The sequence below is a fragment of the Psittacula echo genome (genome assembly GCF_963264785.1).
Source record: "Psittacula echo genome assembly, chromosome: 2".
Taxonomy (NCBI): domain Eukaryota; kingdom Metazoa; phylum Chordata; class Aves; order Psittaciformes; family Psittacidae; genus Psittacula; species Psittacula echo.
Window position 1 is genome coordinate 117,397,353 of NC_137737.1, and position 20,157 is coordinate 117,417,509.

Genomic DNA, 20,157 nt, shown 5'->3' on the forward strand with positions numbered 1-20,157 from the left:
CCCTGATCCTGAACAATGTCCCCACAGTGTGATGAGCTGTACAAATAGAACAAAAGAGACTCCCTTTCTCTTCAAGATTACGGTAGGATCTGAATTACCAACGTTACCAGAGCCTTGAGAGCAGTAAGTGCTCTGTAATGCTCAGTTGGATGCTGTTTATTAGAAGCACAGTTGGTCCAATGGAGAATCTAGTAGACGTTTTCACAGTTACGAGTCAGCAATATTGCATCTGCTCACAAGAAACACAGTAACAACAGCAGAGTGCCTAGAGTCCCTGATGGTGAAGTTTGCCTTACTCAACTTCTGGATGACTAGTCTGGGTTTCCTGTGTGTTTAGTATTGTAAGATGTACATTTTCAGACAGCTATTGCTACCATCCAATGGTAGCAATCTAAGGCACATAGGGTGTCTTCTGGAAGTAGCTCCACTGACTATAAACTAAATGAACAGCTTGGGAAAAAAAATACAGTTTTTATTTTTTTAACTTATACTAATCCAACCTGTCCTGTGTATCTTCTAGTGTGTATCCAAAACCTGAGTCTGTTCATGGGCATTCATAACCAGTAATAAGAACCATTTCCTCTCTTAAATGTAGGTGTTGGGTCTACATTTATCTGTAGGTAATGAAAACTCTGTACTAATGTCTTCTACAGAATAATTAGCAAAAATGCTGATTCGTAATGGTATTCTCTGGGAATGAGCTAGGTAGTGTGGTGAAGAAATAGAAGGAAAAATTAATTCAGTTATTTATCATAGAAAGACTTATTGTTTTCCTCAAGGCATATTTGGGTGGTAGATACCCACAGCCAAAGCTGCTTGCAGGACAGTTTAGCTGTCATTTCTCCCAGTATTGAGGTCTACTGGGCAACCTCTTACTTTCAAGTGACCCTTTAGATGAATAAAATATTGGTAACCCATTCTGTCCACACTTTATAACTTTCTCCAAACGTAGCCATATCTGAAAGTTTTTAGCAGGCATATTGAATGCTGGGTATAATCTAACTGTATTTGACATGAGAGGAAAATGAGCCAGCAATGTGGTAGGAGGAAATAAAAACAATCTGTGACATTATGGATGGCTTCTATATGTACCATGGCAGATAAAACAGAGGGGAAGAAGCCATAAAGTTTCCCATGGTATTCCAATTAGATGACAAGTCCAGGAAAAGAATTATAGCTGCCTTCCTAGCTCAAAATGAGGTCCTATTCACTTGAAGGGCAATTATATATATATTGATATATATATAAAATATCATTTCCCTCCCACTCCTTTCTCTTTCCTCTCCAGTAACATTAAGGAAAGTTCCTGGATAACTTGGTCATCAAATATACTGATACTCTAAAGCAAAATACATGGTGTCACAACTTGGTAAAGATTTTTATAGCTAGACAATTTACAGGCTGCCAAAATTTAGTCTAAATCCTCTTAGACCTAGTCTGAATAGGCTGATACACATCTGAACTGGCTGATGTAGTTGCTAAGACACTCTCCATCATATCTGAAAAGTCTTGGCAGTCTGATGAATTCCTCAGTGACTGGATAAAGGGAAACTTCACACCAATTTATAAACAGGATGAAAAGAAGGACCCCAGGAACTACCACCCAGTGACCCTCACCTTTGTGCCAGAAAGATCATGGAACAGATTGCGCTGGAAGCTATGTTGAGGCATTTGGAAGGCTTCAGCCTAACGTGCAGTCTTTGTAAGAATTCCAAACCCAAAGATCTTATTAATTTACCTAGCATGAAAATACACAGTTTGAGACAAGACAGTTAAAAAACCCCAAACAAGTAGTCTCTGTACATGTTTCCTTATCTCTGTTTCCTCATCATTTCTGAGCATCCTTGAAACTTGAGTCAGAATTCTGCAACAGGGTGCCTGGCCATGACTTTTCTTTCCATGTATTTTCCCTGCGGACCAAGATTTCTCATTTGTTTTATCTCTGACTGGTCCTGCAGCTACCAAGATGCTGTGGGAGCCTGCCTATCTGCTTCTGTAGTCTTTTTTTATCTCGGAGTGACCACCCAGAGTATGCGAGGCTCTGCTCTTTTTAAGTTCCACTTATTTCTACACTTCTGGAGTATTTTTATCTTCAAGTGCTTACACCCAGATATCATTTTGCATAAGCTAACCTCTTTGGTTGTGTCAGCTTGGTTGAAGGTTTGCAACCACGTTGCTGCTCTGGGAAACCGCAGCTGACATGGTTACGTGTGTGGCAGGTTCTACATCCTCTTTGCTCAATATTAATTATTCTGTGAGATCACAAAATATATAAACTGTGCATTGTTGGATTCCCCAAATCATAACAGGGACAGGGGTCAGCTGTGTCAGAACTGGTAGCTAGCATGTGTTTATAAACAGGTGATAAATTGTATTTGTGTATGCAGAGTGAAAGATTTGGATAACTAACAGCTTGCTTAAACACCATAGAAATGCCATGTAAATTGGAATCCTTCTTCAACTGAAACTTGAAAAGCCTTTGGAAAACAGTGCCTGGTTGGTAGCAGGGAGGAAAAAGGAGAAGCACAAGAGAATGCATGTTTTTATGTCCTCAGTACTCATATTGTTAGAGAGAAAGTGCAGATCTTTTCTTCCCTAGTTCTTCATCTTCATCAGGATGAGAAGACCTTCTGTATTTCATCATTTGTTGATTCCTTTCACAGGGATGGATAACATTCCCAGGCAGAAGATGTGTTAGACACTGAACTGAGAAGAGAAAATAGCCTTTACATGAACAGCGTGAGGGGTGGCATTAAGGTCCAAATCCACAAAACAGTTTAACTCCTAGCTGATGTGGAAATCAGTGGGTACAATAAGAAAGAGGCTAATTTAGGTACATGCTTACTATGAAGACACACGAAACTGGTGGAAGCGAGACCTAGACCTTAAGTGGTATTTCACTACCTAATTTTTATTTAGGCACTGGCATCTCTGGATGCTTTTTTTCCTGTGGAGCAGAGCTTAAAATTTGTTTTCTTAATATTCATTATTTTTTTGGAACCTCATTGATCACTCTGCCTACTGTATTCCTTTGCCTGGGTGATAAGGCTCCAAACAGAGCTCTATCTCGTACGGGGCTGCTACGGTGCACAGTGATTTCCAGCTACATCGCACACCACTGTAAACACCCCTCTTATAAAATCTGTTTCACTGGAACAGTCAAAGCTGCTGGCTGCCAGGGAATGTTCTTTAATGAGGGTAAGGAGTACTTGAACACATCTATGACTTGGCAACCCTTCCTGCTTTTTATAAGCTACTATACACTTCAGAGAGAAAATATCTTAGAGGCTACTTTTTAATGGGACAAGTTTACTTAAGAGCTGAGTGGAGCTGGTGCCAGTAGTTCTGTTTTGTTCTAGCTTAATATTAGCCTTGTCGAAGTTCTTACAGCGTCTCCTGGGTGTTTCTGTATTGCATACCGTATAAAGCTGTTTTGGGGAGCCAAGAATTTTGGCTGGAATATATATTATAGTGGTCTCATTATATTTTTTTTTTTAAGTGTATCAGAGGTGGCCCTATCTTAAAGATCCATGGAGCAAGGCTGAGTTTTTACCTTTTTTTTGTGTTTCTCCCTTCTACATTTGCCTAAGCCCACACTGCAGACACTGGATCCAGAATTTAAGCCAACCCAAGGTTGAGGGTTATTTGGGATCCAAGGTGCTGGTTTGGCCTGTTATAAAATTTGGGGTAATTAGCAAACTTTTTAGATGAGGCTTTGGATTTTGAAAATCACAGGACATTGGGGAGAAAGGGAGGTACTGTTGGTTGAGCCTAGACTAGCAACTACTACACTAAAGGATTCCCTACTCATCTTCCTGACACAAGAGTTCCTTCAAAGACAACTCACCCAGACGCATGTGGTGCATCCCATCCTGCCTCTTTGAGAAGCCAGTGTGTTTCATGGCTGTTTGGCACTTTCATCCTGAGAGACATCATAAGGGGGTGGACTTGGCAATGTTTTTGCATTAGAGGGCATCCAGCCCATCTTTTGTAGAGTGTTTGTGGTGAAAGCTGGATCCTGTTCTGGCTGCACAAAGGAAAAAGGGAGCTGTTGTAACAAGGCCACACTTTGTCTGGGGAGAACCCTGGCTGCTACAGAAAAGATGGAGGGAAGGTGTTGAGATGTGGGTGAGATTTATTAAAATTGCATTTGGGCTTTAAGTTGCCTCTATGTCAGGCTTAAGCAAACATGGCAAAGAACCATTTTTAGTCCCTTTTTTTTGCCTATGCTGTGTTGGTTTTTGAGTTTAGTGTGATCCCATTACTTAAGAAGCAACTGTACAAGCCATAAATAGCAGTATTGACCCCTTGACAAAAATACTATGTCAGAGCCAGAGGTCACTCTATGTGCGTGGAAGAACAGCAGCGCAGCCTTGCCTTGGTGTCAACATGGGGTTGGTGGTGCAAATGTGGGATGGGTGAAAGGACTTATGGCTTCCTCCTGCCTCTGCACCAGCTCCCTGCAGATCACTGTGGGAAAGTCCAGCCTGTCTGCCTTTGCAATCCTTTTAACCTGGCAAAAGGCTGATACTAGCTTGCTTCACTTGCTCCAAATTATCCAGAACTGCTCCTACAAAAAAAAAGGTGAAGGCTTAGTACACATGCCTCTGTGTGAAGAAGGTTGTCTTAATCTGAACTGGAATGGAAGGTGAACATCCAGCTGAGCAGAGTTACTGCTGTACATTAACACCAATACTTCCGTTATTGATGCATTTTTTTGCTCTGTGACAGGTGGTGATAAACAAGGCACTTAGCTTTGTAGTTTTCAGGAGATCTGACTATCTCTCTATAGGATTTTGGTAGAAAACAAGACTCAGTGACACTGACTGACCTACAAAAATGACCTATTGGGACTTTTCAGCCTTAGTCTTTGGTGATCAGAGACCACATTTCTCAGATTTTTTTTTACCATTAAATTTCACCTAAAATTTCAAATTTAGCATGAACTGATTTCAGTGTCCAAAGCTGAATAGTTTTTTTCTCTTAGGGAAAAAAATCACATGCAAACAGTGTAGTTGTATTAATATGAATATTCATTTGAGACAGGAAGAGAAAGGCTATGTGGAGGGAAGCAGGAGGCTGAGGGGGAGTGACTGTTTGGGATTGTGTCCCATTTCCTAATATTGCTTTAGCCAAACTGATTTATTTTTCCATTCTCAGTTACAGAAGGGAAAATGGTGCCTATATACCTCATGTGGCTTTCAGCATCTGTTGTCTTTGCCAAGTATTGTCAAGTTCTTAAACAAAGGGCCTTATGTAAAGGCAAAACTCGTGAACTCTAGGGGACGATTTTTGATCTCCTCTGATTTTGACTATTTAATTAAGCTACTACCTAAAGGTACTACATGACTCAAAATGACTTTATTGAGATTGGTAAAGCCATATAAAGATGCCCAAGATTCTGTTGCATTACTGTTTATTTTTAGAGCGGAGTCTGAACAAATAAAACAAATTACTCTTCCCACGCTACAATAAATACCAGCAGACACAACCCTTCCTTCAACCTAAAATAAACCTTTCCCACCCTTGCCTGTTCTCTTTCCTAAAATGTCCAGGATAGGAGCTGGCACTGTGCCTTCAAGGTTAGGAGCTGCAGGCTTACACAGAGCAATAGAGGAGACTTAGAGGAGGGCTTGAGGAGGTCTGGCCAGCAGCAAACCTCCTTTGATAGAAAGGGCTGGAGACTGAGCTCATTGCTGACCTACTGCACTTGAAAGTGTATTGGTGGTTACTGCAGCCCTCATAACCAAGTATATACAATAGAAGCACGAATACTGAAAAATATAATGACAAGGATAGTGAAGACGAGCCAACAATCTGTCTGATGGAAATCCTTGGAGGACCTTGTAAATACTTTTATGTTTACACAGGGCTTGTATATTTGCACAATTGCCTTTCCATGAGCCCAAAATGTTTTACACTGGAATGTTTTCAGGCACTAAGAAATTGTATTTTCTGATATGTCTGAAAACTGCAGGCTAAGCTTCTCTATCGCTCTCCTTTTCTAAAGAACAATTAAATCCGGATTCTCCCTTGCCCCCTGAATATGCAAAGTGTAAATGGCAAGTTCTGCCAAGATTATATACTGATTGTGGTCACAGTGTGCTAAGAAGAAAACATTTTGAACTTAAAAGTGACTGTTATGCTGTAAATTATCAGATAGATGCCGCTAAATGATCTGCTTTTATTATAGTTCAGAAGTGGTGAGAAAGATTACTTTCCTGTACTGAGATTTTTAAGAGAAACAAACTTATAAGAAGTTTGAAAGACTGGTCTGGTGAGTTGGTCAAAACCTTAGGAACAAAGTTTGGCATCATGAATAGGCAGATCAAATATAGTAAATTTTGAGGCAGCTATCCTGTTCCTGTGGTTTATGTTACAAGCAAGGTCCCTGTTAGAGTGTGAATAGGACTGTCATGGGATTGGCAAACCAGCTGCAAGGATTGGGCATGCCAAGACAACAGATGGGAACTTATTATAAGGTTCTGGTTCTTGCTGTAAGGTCCATCATGAATCACTGCAAGATCCATAGCAAGTGTAACGCAGATCCCTTCGGCTCATGGAGAAGTCTTTCCACAGATGTTTTAGTTACTGCTGCAGCCTGCCTGATGTTGAGGGAGGGATAACAAATCTGCACTGACTTTTGTGTGTTTTCCATTTCTGGGGAGTCCCGTGAAACTGAAAGAAGTGACTTCTGCACACTTTCCGCAGAAGGGAAGGCGCTGAAGCAGCATCTGGAACTAATCACCTGTGTTTCACAGCTCACTGGTGGGCAGTGAGCGAGCCGCACTGGCTCCTACAAGCCCTTAGGTAAAACACGCACACAGTGACTTTTAGCTGTGGGGAAACTTGAAACAGCTTCTGCTGGCCTGGCAAGAAGGAGGCTGACTCCCTTTTGGCTCACCTGGGAGGACAAGCTGCCTGTATGGGTACCACCGCAGCCTTCAGATGTGGTAGCACGCAGGTGGAGTGTGCACATACACACACAGAAATCAAATCAAGCCATTGGATGGGGTATCCCACTAATTGGAAAGTCTGCTCTGGTGTCTGGCCACCACTTGGCAGATACTGACAGTTTCCCCTTAAAGCCAGCCAACATCACCGGAAGGCCAGCTGTGCCGGCAGGGCAGCTGATCTCATGAAGGTGACATGAACAACTGCTTGAACTTATTCAAGGAATGGTGGGTCTGAAATCCCCTGTCTTTGCTGGATATGGGTGTTTGCTGCAAATGGGAACACAGACATCCATTTATATAAGAGTCATACCTCAGTGTTTCCAAGTTACACATAGGGATATCATCTTTATTCTGGTGCTGAGGGCTGCTTCTAAGGTCACCTTAAGCAGAAATGGATTCTCTTTGCTGTTCACATGTGTCACTTTTTCTGTTCTGTGAGCATTGCTACATCTTCATAAATATTAGCAGCTTCTCACAGTGGTTGCCATGATGGAAAGAGTTGTTTATTTACAAAGAGGAAACAGATGGCACAAAATACTTTAATGAATTTCAGCATGTTTGAGAAATGAAATACACTTTTTTTTTTTTTTACCAGTTTTGCAAAGCCTTTAACTGCTATTTCACACAATCACAAGGGAATTCTTCAGTACACTGAGTGTACACAGAGCCACACCAGAAGTAAGGCAAAAAAAAAAGAGGCATAGAATGGAGTAGTTTTATGAAAAGCCATAAAGCCATGAATATAGTTTTATTAGCTGCTGCCATTCAATACATGGAGTTGTGACAGTAGGTGAGTGGGAGATGAAAGTGACAGCAGATGGAAAAAGCCGGAGGAAGCTTGAGTCCTGGTGTTTGGGATAAGGAAGGAGAAAGAGAAAGCAAGTCAGACGCACAAAATCTCTTCCCAGAATTTTGGGTACATACATCGACCAGTATAAGTACACTGTTAGGTTCAGAGAGATCACCACTCATTTTCTGGAAAAGCAGATAAATAATACCAGCATTTGTGATCTTATTTTCAACTGGGATGTAAGTAATGGGAATGCTGAATTTTGAGGGGTTAAATGCCTTTCCCTGCCGACTGTAAAACTGGAAGGAGAACTGCTTTTGCTTGAAATCCGGGTTATAAGTGTCAAAACTCATATTTACTGCACTGGGAACAAGCTACATTCTGTATCTCCAGATATCCAACGCTGTGTTTTAATGACCTGACTACACTATTCCAGAAAGTGCCTGATTCTTGGAGGGACTGAACAATTTAAAATCTTTTTCATATTCTTCTCCCATCCTTATTACTTTAGTTTACTCTTTTTGTAGTCTGTTAGACCTAAATCTCTACCTCATTTTGACTAAGAGGTCATCTGACAATCTGTGTCTGATTATTAAAACATACACTGCTGTCACTGTCCATTCCCAAGCATTTTAAAGCCTGCATTTTTAATATACTAGTTGGTGCTTTCTTGGAGCAGGCAGAGTGGAAAAGCTAAGGTAGCTGGTACAGTACATGAGGGTGGAGGCCCTGAATGGAGCCTTTATGAAAACTGTCTCATAGGAGCTTTCCTCTCTTCTTTCCAGTTTGGATTAGTTTCTTTGGCATATGTTTGCAAGAAACTCATCGTATCATTGCATTCAAACTGCAACAGCCAACTTAGTATTTTGTGAATTTCCCTTGGAAATTGCTCATCAGTGATCTATCCAAAGAATATGCATTTCCATGTTTGTTTGGTTATAAGCGAGGTCATGAGGTATTTATTTAGCTCTCAATTTACTTGCTTCTCTTGCTTTATTCCTGTGGAAGTTTGTTTGAAATGTTTCTTTGAATTTAAATAGCTTGTACTCATGTCATTTTGAGAAATTGCTTTCTTTGCCTCTCCTTGGTTATAATGGCAGGGCAGGTGGATTTAACACAAGCTCAACTCTTTCTGAAAAAACAAAAAAGATTTCTGCAGGCTCAGATATTTTGGAAAAGGCAAGGACAGCTGATAAATTGGGTAAGTCTCACATTCTTGCAGTATACATTGTGAATGACTGCAGCAGCAAATCTTGTAGGAAGAGTAGTACTTACTCTCATAAGTGACACTTGTACCTCAGCTATTGCATTGAGCTTGTCTTTCAAACAGATTTTATGTTTTTCTTTGAACACAGTTGCTTCTTTTGCAAAACCTTTCTTTCTATAGAGTATGGCACAGCAGCCTCACACGTGTATTCTGTCTTACTGCCCTGATCAGCATTGAAGCTGTCGGGGACAAACTGATCTCTAAAGCAAGGACTCAGATTAAGGGATAGGCTGTGACAAGTTAAGGTGGTATGGATGATATCTTGGGTTATAGGGAAGGAGGAGAAATCTCAAGAAAACTTCATCCTACCTTCTCCTTCCTTGTGTTTTTATTTCTTGGCACTGTCTGACATTTCCCCTTCCTTTCAGAAGTTTTGTTTTTGCTAATCATGGTGCAAGGACAGTTACTTGAAACTTTTGTGTAGGTGTAAGGAGAGGTGTCACAGCTGCAGTCTGATTGGCAGTACACCTTGTGTATATGGTGGTGGTGACATCCTCTTGATTGAGCAGGGACTGTCGTAATGGGTGCTACAGCATCCCCTGTGTCTTGGAGTCCTCACGTGAGGGCTCAGATTCTTCACAGTTGAGATGAGAACCCATTCTGGATCTCTGCTGTTGCCACCAAATGTAGCCTTCTACAGGTCATGTCTGTTGGATGCCACTCTTCAATGGCCATGGTGCAGTGCCTTGTGTTGGACCTACAGTGCTGCTGGAATGCCTGTAAGGGCTGAGAGAAGGTGCATGCCAGGCTGTTGCTTGTTTGGACTGAGACATTTCCACACATGCTGCTAATCATGTGGGGAAACACACAGTTCTGAACAGAAACATCAAATGAGTTTAGATGCCTTAAGGTTTGAGTGAAAGTAACGAGCAGGCACTGTCAATAGCTCTGAATATTTGGGTGCCTGTACTCCCCTTAATACTGACATGGCTAAAGTAGGCTGCTACTTACAATTTGTAAACTTATTTTTGGACTCGCACTGTGAAAACTAAGTCAAGAACAATGACCTTTAATTTTTTACCTATGGTCTTGCATATTGTGAGCTGAGGGCACTGTGTTTAAGCTGCTGTTTGAGTAATTCCAGGATGTGTGGATCCATCCACATAATCCTTTTCCTGCCTATCCCAAGGTCTCCTGCACAACCTAATTAATTTTTTAAAGTTAAATGCCCTTGCATAAGCAGCTATATCTATGCAAAGTGGATAGGAGCTGCTATTTTTGTAATAGTATTTTATACTGACAGTGCCGGTGGGAAAAACTTCATTAGGGATAAAGGAGCAGAAAAGCAGCAACTTTTGGCAGGTCGCCCCACAAAACATTCAGCATTTCCCCCCCCCCCCCCCTCCCCAGTCCATCTCTTTTCCAAAACACAAAGGCTTTCTTATCAGTTTTCTTTCTTTCCTTCTTGTTCTGCAATTTTTCAAGCATTAGCGAGAGACAGTTTCCCAGCAGATTATGAGACCTTGTGGAAATCCATTTGTCTTTAACCTACAGTAGTTGCTAAACATATATAGCTTTCAAATCCTCTCTGGGAAATAAGTGACAGAGACATTCTGCTAACCCAAACAACACATTTCACAATAAGCGCTGTACTATCAAAAGGCCTTTAGACTGAGTAGCTAAATGTCCCTTCAGTTGAGGATATTGAGGGAGCCAGGACCAGGGAATGCTGGGAAGCTTGTCATCTTGTAGTCAATGTAAATATTTGTGGATACACTGAACGGAGACTGAACTCTGCCAAACTTCTGGCTGCTGATTTAACTAGAACAATTCCTCACTCAGTTTAATGCTCAGCTAAAACAGGGAGAGCAAGGAGTTGTAGACCTTGTCTCCTGTGCAAAGTTCCTCTGAAAACTGATTTTAAATAGATCTAATTTAACAAAAGCACATCATTAGCATGCATGCACTTATATCAATGCACACAGTGATTTTATTGGTTTAATTTAACTTTAAAACAGTTTAAATGTCTTTATTTCAGCGGTTAGCACTGACTGAGGCAAATCAATTTTAAAATTAATTTAAGTGGTGTCCTTTTCCAGTGTAAGGAGGTTTTATAGAGCTTTCTGTTTTGCTTTATTGATTTCAGTTGCATTCTGTGAGCATACTTAAAGAACTATATTTTCACAGAATGCACTTGCAAAACTACTGATTTCAGTCATCTGCACGATTAACATTTCTGTAGTACATCTATGCTGTTCTGTTATATAGTGAGATCAATATTGGCATGTAATTTTTGGATAAGCCTTTTCATAGTGCACTTCTACCAAAAGTTGAAAAGAAAATTGGTGGGCCTGTGACTAGTATATAGAGATCTTTTTTTATAACTTTTTAAGAAAAAAAAGAAGTTTGTATTTAAATGTAAGCAATTTCCTGCAATGCTGTGAGTTTATTCACAATGAGGCTTCTTTAAAGACAACGGAGTGAAAGAAAGATGATGTAAATAAACTGTATTTATAATGTAGTAGCAGCTCCAGGTCTCCATAGTAGTGTGGCTGCTTCTGTATTAGAATGGAAATTATGAAATCAATTTGTTCAGTTTTTCTGGCTGAATGAAGTGTATTTAAGAAGAAAAAAAGAAAGAACGACCTAGTCTCAGCAAATGCATGAATAGAAGAAACTAGAACTGAATAGCTCCAGTACTTGCAGGTGTTTATAACACAGGTAAGTAATTTTAATGACCTCTGACCTGATGGTGAATCCTGACTATGCTCAGACTAAAAAAGCATCAAGCAAACCCCAAACCAACCTTCTGAGAACTATTTATATGAGATGCGATGGCCAGCCAGGGCAATAGAACAATGGTTTACAAGAAGCCCAAATAAAACATAGGGCTGTCTTGGGCAGGCCAGCCTGTGTTGAGTCAATGGGTAAACATTCTCAGTGCTGAAAGAGGATGGGAGCAAGAGCTGAAACAGACAAGGGAAAATCTGTGAATAAATCCAAGCAAGAAGCACTGCCTATGTTCTTGTGCACCTTAGTCCTTGGAGTGTGTTTGAGTTGGGATTATGCTTCTCTCACACTGCCCTTTAAGTCCTTTTAATTATTTGAAACTTGCATAAAATATAGAGTAAAACCTGTTACTTGAAGAAAGGTTCTCTTGTGCTGCATGTTGTCTGAGGAAACCTCCATGTTATGATTAGATCTGTTATGGTTAGATCCTTAACAATTTATTTCAGTGGGAAAACTTCCATTGAATTTAATAGCAACAAGGCCTGAACTACATTTCCATGAATCATTTCAAGACAGTTTCTTATTCAGGGATACTGGCTTCCTACCAAATGGCTGTCCTATTTAGGTCATAAGGCAGATTGTCTTCGTTCCATGTTGTATCTAGTCTCTATATTCTCTCTATAGGACCCTGAAACTTGGCTATTATAACTTTGGTGAAATAGCTTTAATGCTTTAACGCATTACATTACTACAGTGAATTACACTTTGGGAGAAAATGTTCTCACATGTCCTATAAAACAAAAATTCATGCTAGATCTATTTTACTAGTGTAGCTGCAGCTCAGTGCCTCTCCTTGAGGTAATTCTAATCATGTAAGAAAGATCTACTTGATAGAATCCATTACAAAAAGGCATTTCCAGTATGGTAAATGGAATGTCCTTGCTTGAAATTGCATTGTGAAACCGAAGGCTTTGTTGCATAAAAAGTGTTGCAGCAGGAGTGGCACCTAACAGTTAAAGCAAAGCTTCCTTGGGAGGCATTTGGGCAGGCTCCTAGTTGTGCAGGAGAAGGGATGCATCAATGGTGGAGACCCTGCCTGCAGAGGTGATGCGTGGGCACGGTGTACAATTGCTGCCTAACAAGCCCATGGGTAGCACTACTACTTGGAGGGCTGTGAGAACAGTCTGGGTGGCTGGCACCAGCATTCATGGGCTAGTGCACATATAGGTGCCTGGGGTTGGTTTTCTTTGCCATCTTTAGACCTTGGCTGCTGCTGGGAAAGCCGATCCTGGTAAAGGTGTGTTAAGCACCCATTTAATAACAGCCTGAGCCCCCAGCTGCACTAAAGGAGGGGTGCCAGGAGACCATGGTAGGTTGTAGACTGCCATGATAGGGTAGACCTGTGACTTCTGGCAGTAAGAAAACATTTCTTTCTCCATTTTCGGGTCTGTAAATGGGAAAATAGGTTTAGTGCTCTGGAAGCAGATGGAGGAGGAAACATGATTTAGTGCCAGCAGCCATAGGTCCACTTCAGCCCTTGGGAAAATCATGAAGTGAGTCATCTTGGAACAGATTTCTGGGCACATGAAGGAGAAGGTGGTTATCAGGAACAGTCAGTATGGATTGACCAAAGGTAAACAATGCCTGAATGACCCAATTGCCTTCTATGCAGAAATTAGTGGGTTTGTGGATGGGGGGGGAGCAGTGGATGTCATTTACCTTGACTTTAGCAAGGCTTTTGACACTATCTTGCATCATGTTTTTGTATCCAAGATAGGATGTTACAGTTTAGAGGCTGAACAACTGGATGATGAAGTAACTTGTTTTTCTGAGAAGCAATATATTGGTAAAAGCTTTCTTTAGCCAATTCTATTTAAAGATGCCTTGGCCTTATAACAGTCTTTCATAAAACAACTCTTTTGCCTGCTTGTCTCAACCACCACAAAAGCAAGGTTATAATTTACAGCAATAGAAGTTTCATTGAAAGAAATGTCAGTGACAGCGAGCAGCAAATCAGCCCGAGTACTTAGTGTGTTCTTACATCTGAAGAAGTTGCCTGATGAGAATGAAAGGTGTATAGTTCATGCAGACAATACAGACACTTTATAATCCCAGACAAAGCCAAGATCACAGAACCGTGTAAGGAGCTATCCCTGGCTTTCATAGAAATGACTGATTTGACAAAACCTAAGGATGTTTCATGGACTTCAGCAATAATGGGAAACGCTTTCTGCGCAACAGAGCAAAACTGTAAAGTTGTGAAGATGGAAAACCTATGTACCATTAAGAAACATGCTCTCGAAACTGCTGGAATGTAACAGTATTCACATTGCTCTTATTTAAAGTTATTTGGGATTTGCACATATTTAATGTAATTCAGGAAGTAGCTATTATCATTAATCATGTTTTTGCGTTGTGTCCACTGTGCTAGGTACAGTGCTTTTAATATAAATACAGTGTATAGTATTACTAGACAAACTTAAGGCTGGCAAATACAGATTTTTACCTGGTCTATGGAGCTAGAAAAGAGGCAGGGGCTGAGCAGGAATCTACTCATGTAGGAAAACTAAAATTCTCCTCTGGTAGAGTGTTTTATGCAACAAACAGCAATGGTGGCATAGTTCTGACAGCAACTCACCCTGAGCAGCATCTGTGGTTCCCACTGTGTCCCATCTCTTGTACTGCATCAACTGGTAGCACTCAGTGAGATTAAGAATGAAAACATCCATCTTTTTGGGGATTTTTAGGTGTGGGTTTTTTTCACTAGTTGATACTAAGCCATTTTGTTGTGCAAGGTAAACTGCTGCTCATTTTAACTCAGAAGCAAAATGTGATTCAGAGAGGTTAATTTTTCCACAAGTTGATGTTCTGGTCCCTTGAAATGTGGATCTATAATGAGATGGTGTTCCAAATTTTCATTGCCTGCAGTCTGTTTCATATCACTGGGGATGGGTATGACATGATTTGACGCATATAAGACTGTTCTTTTCCAGGATTTGTTTAAATCCGTCCTAGTTTAGAAGAAGAAACTTGTTTCACAGCTGTGTAGGTGCCACATATGAAGTGCATTGTCTTCTTAGTTCAGTTACTTTCAGGCTGGTGGTCACATCACAAGCCATCAGAGTAACTGGCTTGAAAAAACAATCTTGTATCTCTCAGGAGGGACGACAATAATTAATAGCATATGGAAAGAGTTGCTTTTACCACAGGGATGAAAGGTACATTGGTAAAACAGGATGTGGGCAAATTTATGCTCCAGTTGTCTCTGTCTGTGGTTTGTGTCAGCTTGTGTCTGAACAGGAGATCCTGGTTTATGGTGTGTCCAGATGACAGTCAGAATAGTTAATGTATTTTTTTGAAAATAGAAAATATAAAACAAGCTTGAAACTAGAGCACTTCATTGACTTCAGTTGTAAGAATCTGATCTACTGTAACTGCACTGGAAATTACCTCTGAATTTTGCAGAAAGTATCTTTATTTCTCATTTCACCTTACCGTCAGAAAGAATGAGTACACATTTTTCGATTTGTATGTTCATATTTATAGAATCATAGAATCACAGAATAGTTAGGGTTGGAAAGGACCTTAAGATCATCTTGTTCCAACCCCCCTGCCATGGGCAGGGACACCCCACACTAAACCATGCCACCCAAGGCCTCATCCAACCTGGCCTTGAACACTGCCAAGGATGGAGCATTCACAACCTCCCTGGGCAACCCATTCCAGTGCCTCACCACCCTCTCAGTAAAGAATTTCTTCCTTATATCCAATCTAAACTTCCCCTGTTTAAGTTTGAACCCGTTACCCCTTGTCCTGTCACTACAGTCCCTGATGAAGCGTCACTCTTTTTTTCCTGAAACTTCGCCTAGAACCCGAAAAGTGTTAGAAAATTTTAGAAAAAAAATCCATATATGATTTATAAGCTGTCTTTGAGGGGCCTATCTTTCTAGCTGCTACTGCTGCAAAAAAAAACCCTATTGCAATGATAAGCATAAGCCTAAATTTTTCCAGAGTGCTCAACTTGAAACTATTTGATATCAGCCAAAATTCCAGAGGATTTCAGCTCAGATTAGCAGTCTTTTTTTTAATGTGAAAAGTCATGCAGATAAATGAGTCTTATGACATCCTGTCTAGGATGACCATGTCCTGCATATGGTTGAATTTATCATGTATCTCACACAAGGAAAGGCAATGCTTGATAAGCACTTTTATTGGGTAATTACATATTTTTTTTTTATATTTGCAAATAAAGCAGATTGATTTCCATCTTGAAGTAATTTACTAACACATTATAAACTCGTCAAATGCGAACGTGGTGCAGTATGCCTCATTTCCTGTTTACTAAATAATCCTTTGGCTGTCTGCTTTGTGTCTTTCAGGTTGAACCTGGAATTGTTCTCTGCCAGGGATGTGATGGAGCCTGGAGTCAAAGTCCTTCACCTGAAGGAAAATGTTGCCTCCTTGGCTCGGCTTCTTGCAAGTACAAGCCATGGCGGATTCCCAGTGGTTTGCAGGCCGAAACCAGAACATCCAGAGGTGTTCCAGGGAACTATTAAAAGGTAAAAAAGCTATCAAATTGATGTCATGTGATGTTTCTGGCCATTTATGAGTTTTTTATTTTAAGCATCTGTTTGTGAAGATTATTTGGGATTGATGTGAAATTCGTCCCTACTTTCTTTAGTACAAAGCAGGTGTCCTTTAAAGAAAGGACCTAGGTTCTTTCTAGTATAAGGTTATTCCATCAGGGATTTATTGAAACAGCACCAAAAAAATGATCTTACGTGAACTGTAGAAAAAAAGGGAAATTGCTCTTCAAAGCCTTAAAGGTTCACTGAAACGGTAATTTAAAAGGATTTGAATATAGTTACTCAGGAAATGTTCCATGCCAGTTCAGAGCTTTCCCATTCTTTCTTCCCAGTTTTTTCATTTTATTAGTGTATGCTTTCATAGGAAATGAGTTAACATAAATAATATCACAGACAAGATAAGCAACAAAGTCACTGGAAGTAACTTGCTAGGGTAAACAAGAATTAGACTAAAGGAATCGTTGCCATACGGGAGATTCTCCCAAGGCATATAAAATCTCCTGATAAATGAAGTATTTATGGTACTGCATTTCATATGACTACAAGAATCAATTCACCCTTTCAGGAAGGGATATTAACACTGTCCTTCAAGTGGTGGGTCATGAGTGGGAGAGGCAGTGACTTAATTTCCACCTTGAATATCTCAGAGGAAAGGAGAAGATGCATACTGAACTCCTACTGCATAGGAGTTCGCACAGCAAAGCCCTATGAATTATGCTTCTAATAACTGTAATAAAAGCATATGGCCAGTCTTGTGCTGTAGTATCATAATCTTTCATCATTTGCATGGTGTCTTTTGTCCTGAATGACTGTGGTATTCTGCATCTTTTCTTGTAGAGGTTTCTTTATCCACTTCTGGTTTAACTGCGCAGCGGTTGGGAGCTATCTGTGAGCAAACAAGGATAAAAGTATTTTCTTCTGTTGATCTGGATGAGGAAAAATGCTATCCGTGCATCATCAGTGGAAATTTGGTTAGGACTTCTCTGCTTGCCTGATTTATAACAAATTTTCAAGGGTGACCTACGGGCAGCTGGATCACATGAAGCTAACCCATAGCAGCGTGGTCAGCTGCCCTTCTGAGCATGAAGATGGGAAGGGAGTGAATATTTAATAAAAACTATGAACTTGCTTCACTGACAAGTGAAACAGTTTGAGCCTTTTAGGAAGAGAAATATCTGCTTGCAGTGACAATTGTACAGTGGAAATTGTTTGGGTCACAGTTGCCAGCATGAGTAATGACATCACTAAGTGCAGTATCATGTACTTGTAGATGATACATATACTTGTTCCCTCATGGTGATGCTATCATAACCAATATTAATAAGAATTGTGCTAAGGCAGTAAAGCATAAAATTGACTGTTAACCTGCAGCGTGCACCAATCTGAAGGTATTGTATGGCATAAACTAGTGTGATTTTTTTAGGTCTCAGCTGTCCATGGCAATGAAACAAGAAAGCACACTAACAACTGATAGAGCCAAAGTTCCTTTTAAATTCAGTTTAGAAGCTCATCGTTTCCTTATTAATTCATCAAATCTCCTTGCAGTGAGTGTCCCAGGCTGTTGAGGAGTATGCTGAGTTTATAGAAATACCACTGGTTCTTGTAATGCAGAGCAAAGTGGTGTGGGAGCAAGCAAAAAGTAGGGACAGAAGGCTGATCATTAGCACATTCCAAAGGCAGGCGCCTTTAGAGAAAAGCTGATGGTACCTGACAATTCTGGTAGGCTTGTGGTTTGCTTAATCCCCAGAGCCCTTTTAGGATACATTCTGTTAGAGCCTTTTAAAAGGGATGAATGAAAGAGTTTGTTTCCCTGTTGCTTTCAGCATAAATGAGCTGTGGTTAGGCTGCTTTGAGTAAAACCAAGATAATGTTTTCAGTGGTTGACAAAGAAGTGGCAAATGGCTTTTTTGGCTACTCAGTTGCTCGCTCCAGTGAAACCCATACAGAGACATTGTCTGGGAGCAAGAATTGCATTCTGAAGTGCTCTGATAACACCCCTTCTTGCCCCAGAGTGTGCCCAGTGGCCTGAGTATTTGTGTGATGAGTTCTGAGCGCCTTGTCCCCAGTGGAAACCATGGGTGACTTAGCTGTTCTGCTGTTCTCACGACCACCAGGAAGGGAATGCTCTGCAGCCATCCTCTGAAACAAGCCTCCAAAAATGTGATGTGTCATGGAATTAGGGTATTCATGACCATAAGCAGTTAGGATTTGAGTTTTCCATCTTACTCATAAAATTACAGCTCTTGCAGCATGTAGCTTCAGACCAAGATGGGAAATACTGCAAATTCCTTAAAGGAGAAGGGTCCTATTCAACCTCCTACCCTATGAGATCCAATGTAATCCCATATGGAGGTGACATGACCACAGGCAGAAAAATGATAAATTACTTTTCCTTCTTGTACATCAGTAATGTTAAAGTGGAGAAAATATGGCTTGCCTGGCATATTTTAAAGAAGGTGGCTTGGGGAAGATGCAAAAAATAATTGCCATGATGTTTTTCTTGAGAGTTGCCTTGGGCATGATTTATTATTGATTCTCAAAAGTGTTGGGATTTGCTTTTTTGGTTTTCGTTTTTTGTAAAAAAATGTTGTTATTAGATTAAAAAGAAGGGGGGAGCAAGCTAATGAAGGGAAAGAAACAATATGCTAAGTTTGCATGAAGGCAGCAGCAGCTCATAATTTTTTCATACTGTTTCTCATTTATGTGTTTTTCTGCACCATTTCTTCTCATGAAATAAGCATGGATGAAACACTGTAAATTTGGACCAAATGTAAAAGCTATTCAGTACCTGCCCACACTTGGAAACTTTAGTGATGAGAGTTGCTGTACAAGGACAAAGTGTTGTTATGTTTTGTAATATACACGAATGATTCTGACCTTTTGAAAAAGGTCAGTGTCAGTTCTTACAAAAGCAAGAATTGTGGCCAAGCAATGTTGGCTGGAGCTTGCATGGGCCTACAAATGCACCTCAGTACTGGCTTGTAGCAAACACCTACATATTCCAATTTTATTACATAAACCCCCAACAAAACCCTTCCTCCCTCTCCCATCTTCCAGATCTGCTTAGTGGAGCCAGGTTTTTCTTCTATTCTTTGTGATGTGTATGGTTACCCATTAGGGATCAAGATGAGATCACCAAATACATTTTTACATGGGTGACTTAAATCTGAAGCTGTTATCTTCCCCAGTTAAGTAAGCAGTAGAGTCTAAACCAAAAAGCAACTACTAAAGAGAAACTCCTTGGCTTTAAAATTGTTAAAGAGGAAGCAAATTGTAGCTGAGAAGCAAGTTTCCAAAACAAAGATCTCCTTAGAGTAATACATTTGACACTTTGCCATAGGCAGAGCTCTGTGCATGCCTGGGAAACCCTCGCAGAGTTCAGTTTGAGGAACGTGTGGCTGGTGAACTTGATGCATGGCATTGATGGGGAAGATTGACTGACTGTGTACAGTGCAGAGAGTTGAGGGACTTCATTTCTCTCACAGTAATGATGATACTTGCACATCAAAATAAAACAAGCTATTATTTTGCACTGCAGCTGAAATGCCTCCCCTGTTTCCCCCCAGGGACTGCAGAAAGGGAGCTGGGTTGCTATTAATGTGTTAGCCCAGAGTCTGCTGAGAGCTGTAAATGTCATGGCGTAAATGTCATGCCCTCCTGGCCAGGTGGAATTCATTCTTCAGAGAGACCTCAGGATAGCACCACTGCCTGCCTTCCAGGGAGGTTTCTGCCAGAGACACTGCAGGAGGCTGTAAACGCATATTGAGGAGTTGTTGGGAGGTCCCTTGGCTCTTTCTTGCCTTGTCTGCTCCAGCCTGTGGCTCCAGATCTTCCTCCATTGGGAAAAGATAGAGTTATGCTTCTGCCTAATTTCTGTGAGAACAAAAC

At 40.6% G+C, this 20,157-nt stretch overlaps 1 protein-coding gene across 1 annotated transcript in view; it reads left to right on the forward strand.

Annotated features, from left to right (window-relative positions):
* Positions 1 to 20,157, forward strand: part of LOC308217007 (chloride channel protein C-like) — a gene marked incomplete at both ends in the record, with an annotated part of 85,663 nt that overhangs the window by 43,105 nt on the left and 22,401 nt on the right. The window contains one exon of the mRNA XM_080609706.1: positions 16,063 to 16,242. Within this exon, the coding sequence (XP_080465832.1) occupies positions 16,063 to 16,242 (180 nt within the window). The remainder of the gene's footprint in view (positions 1 to 16,062; positions 16,243 to 20,157) is intronic.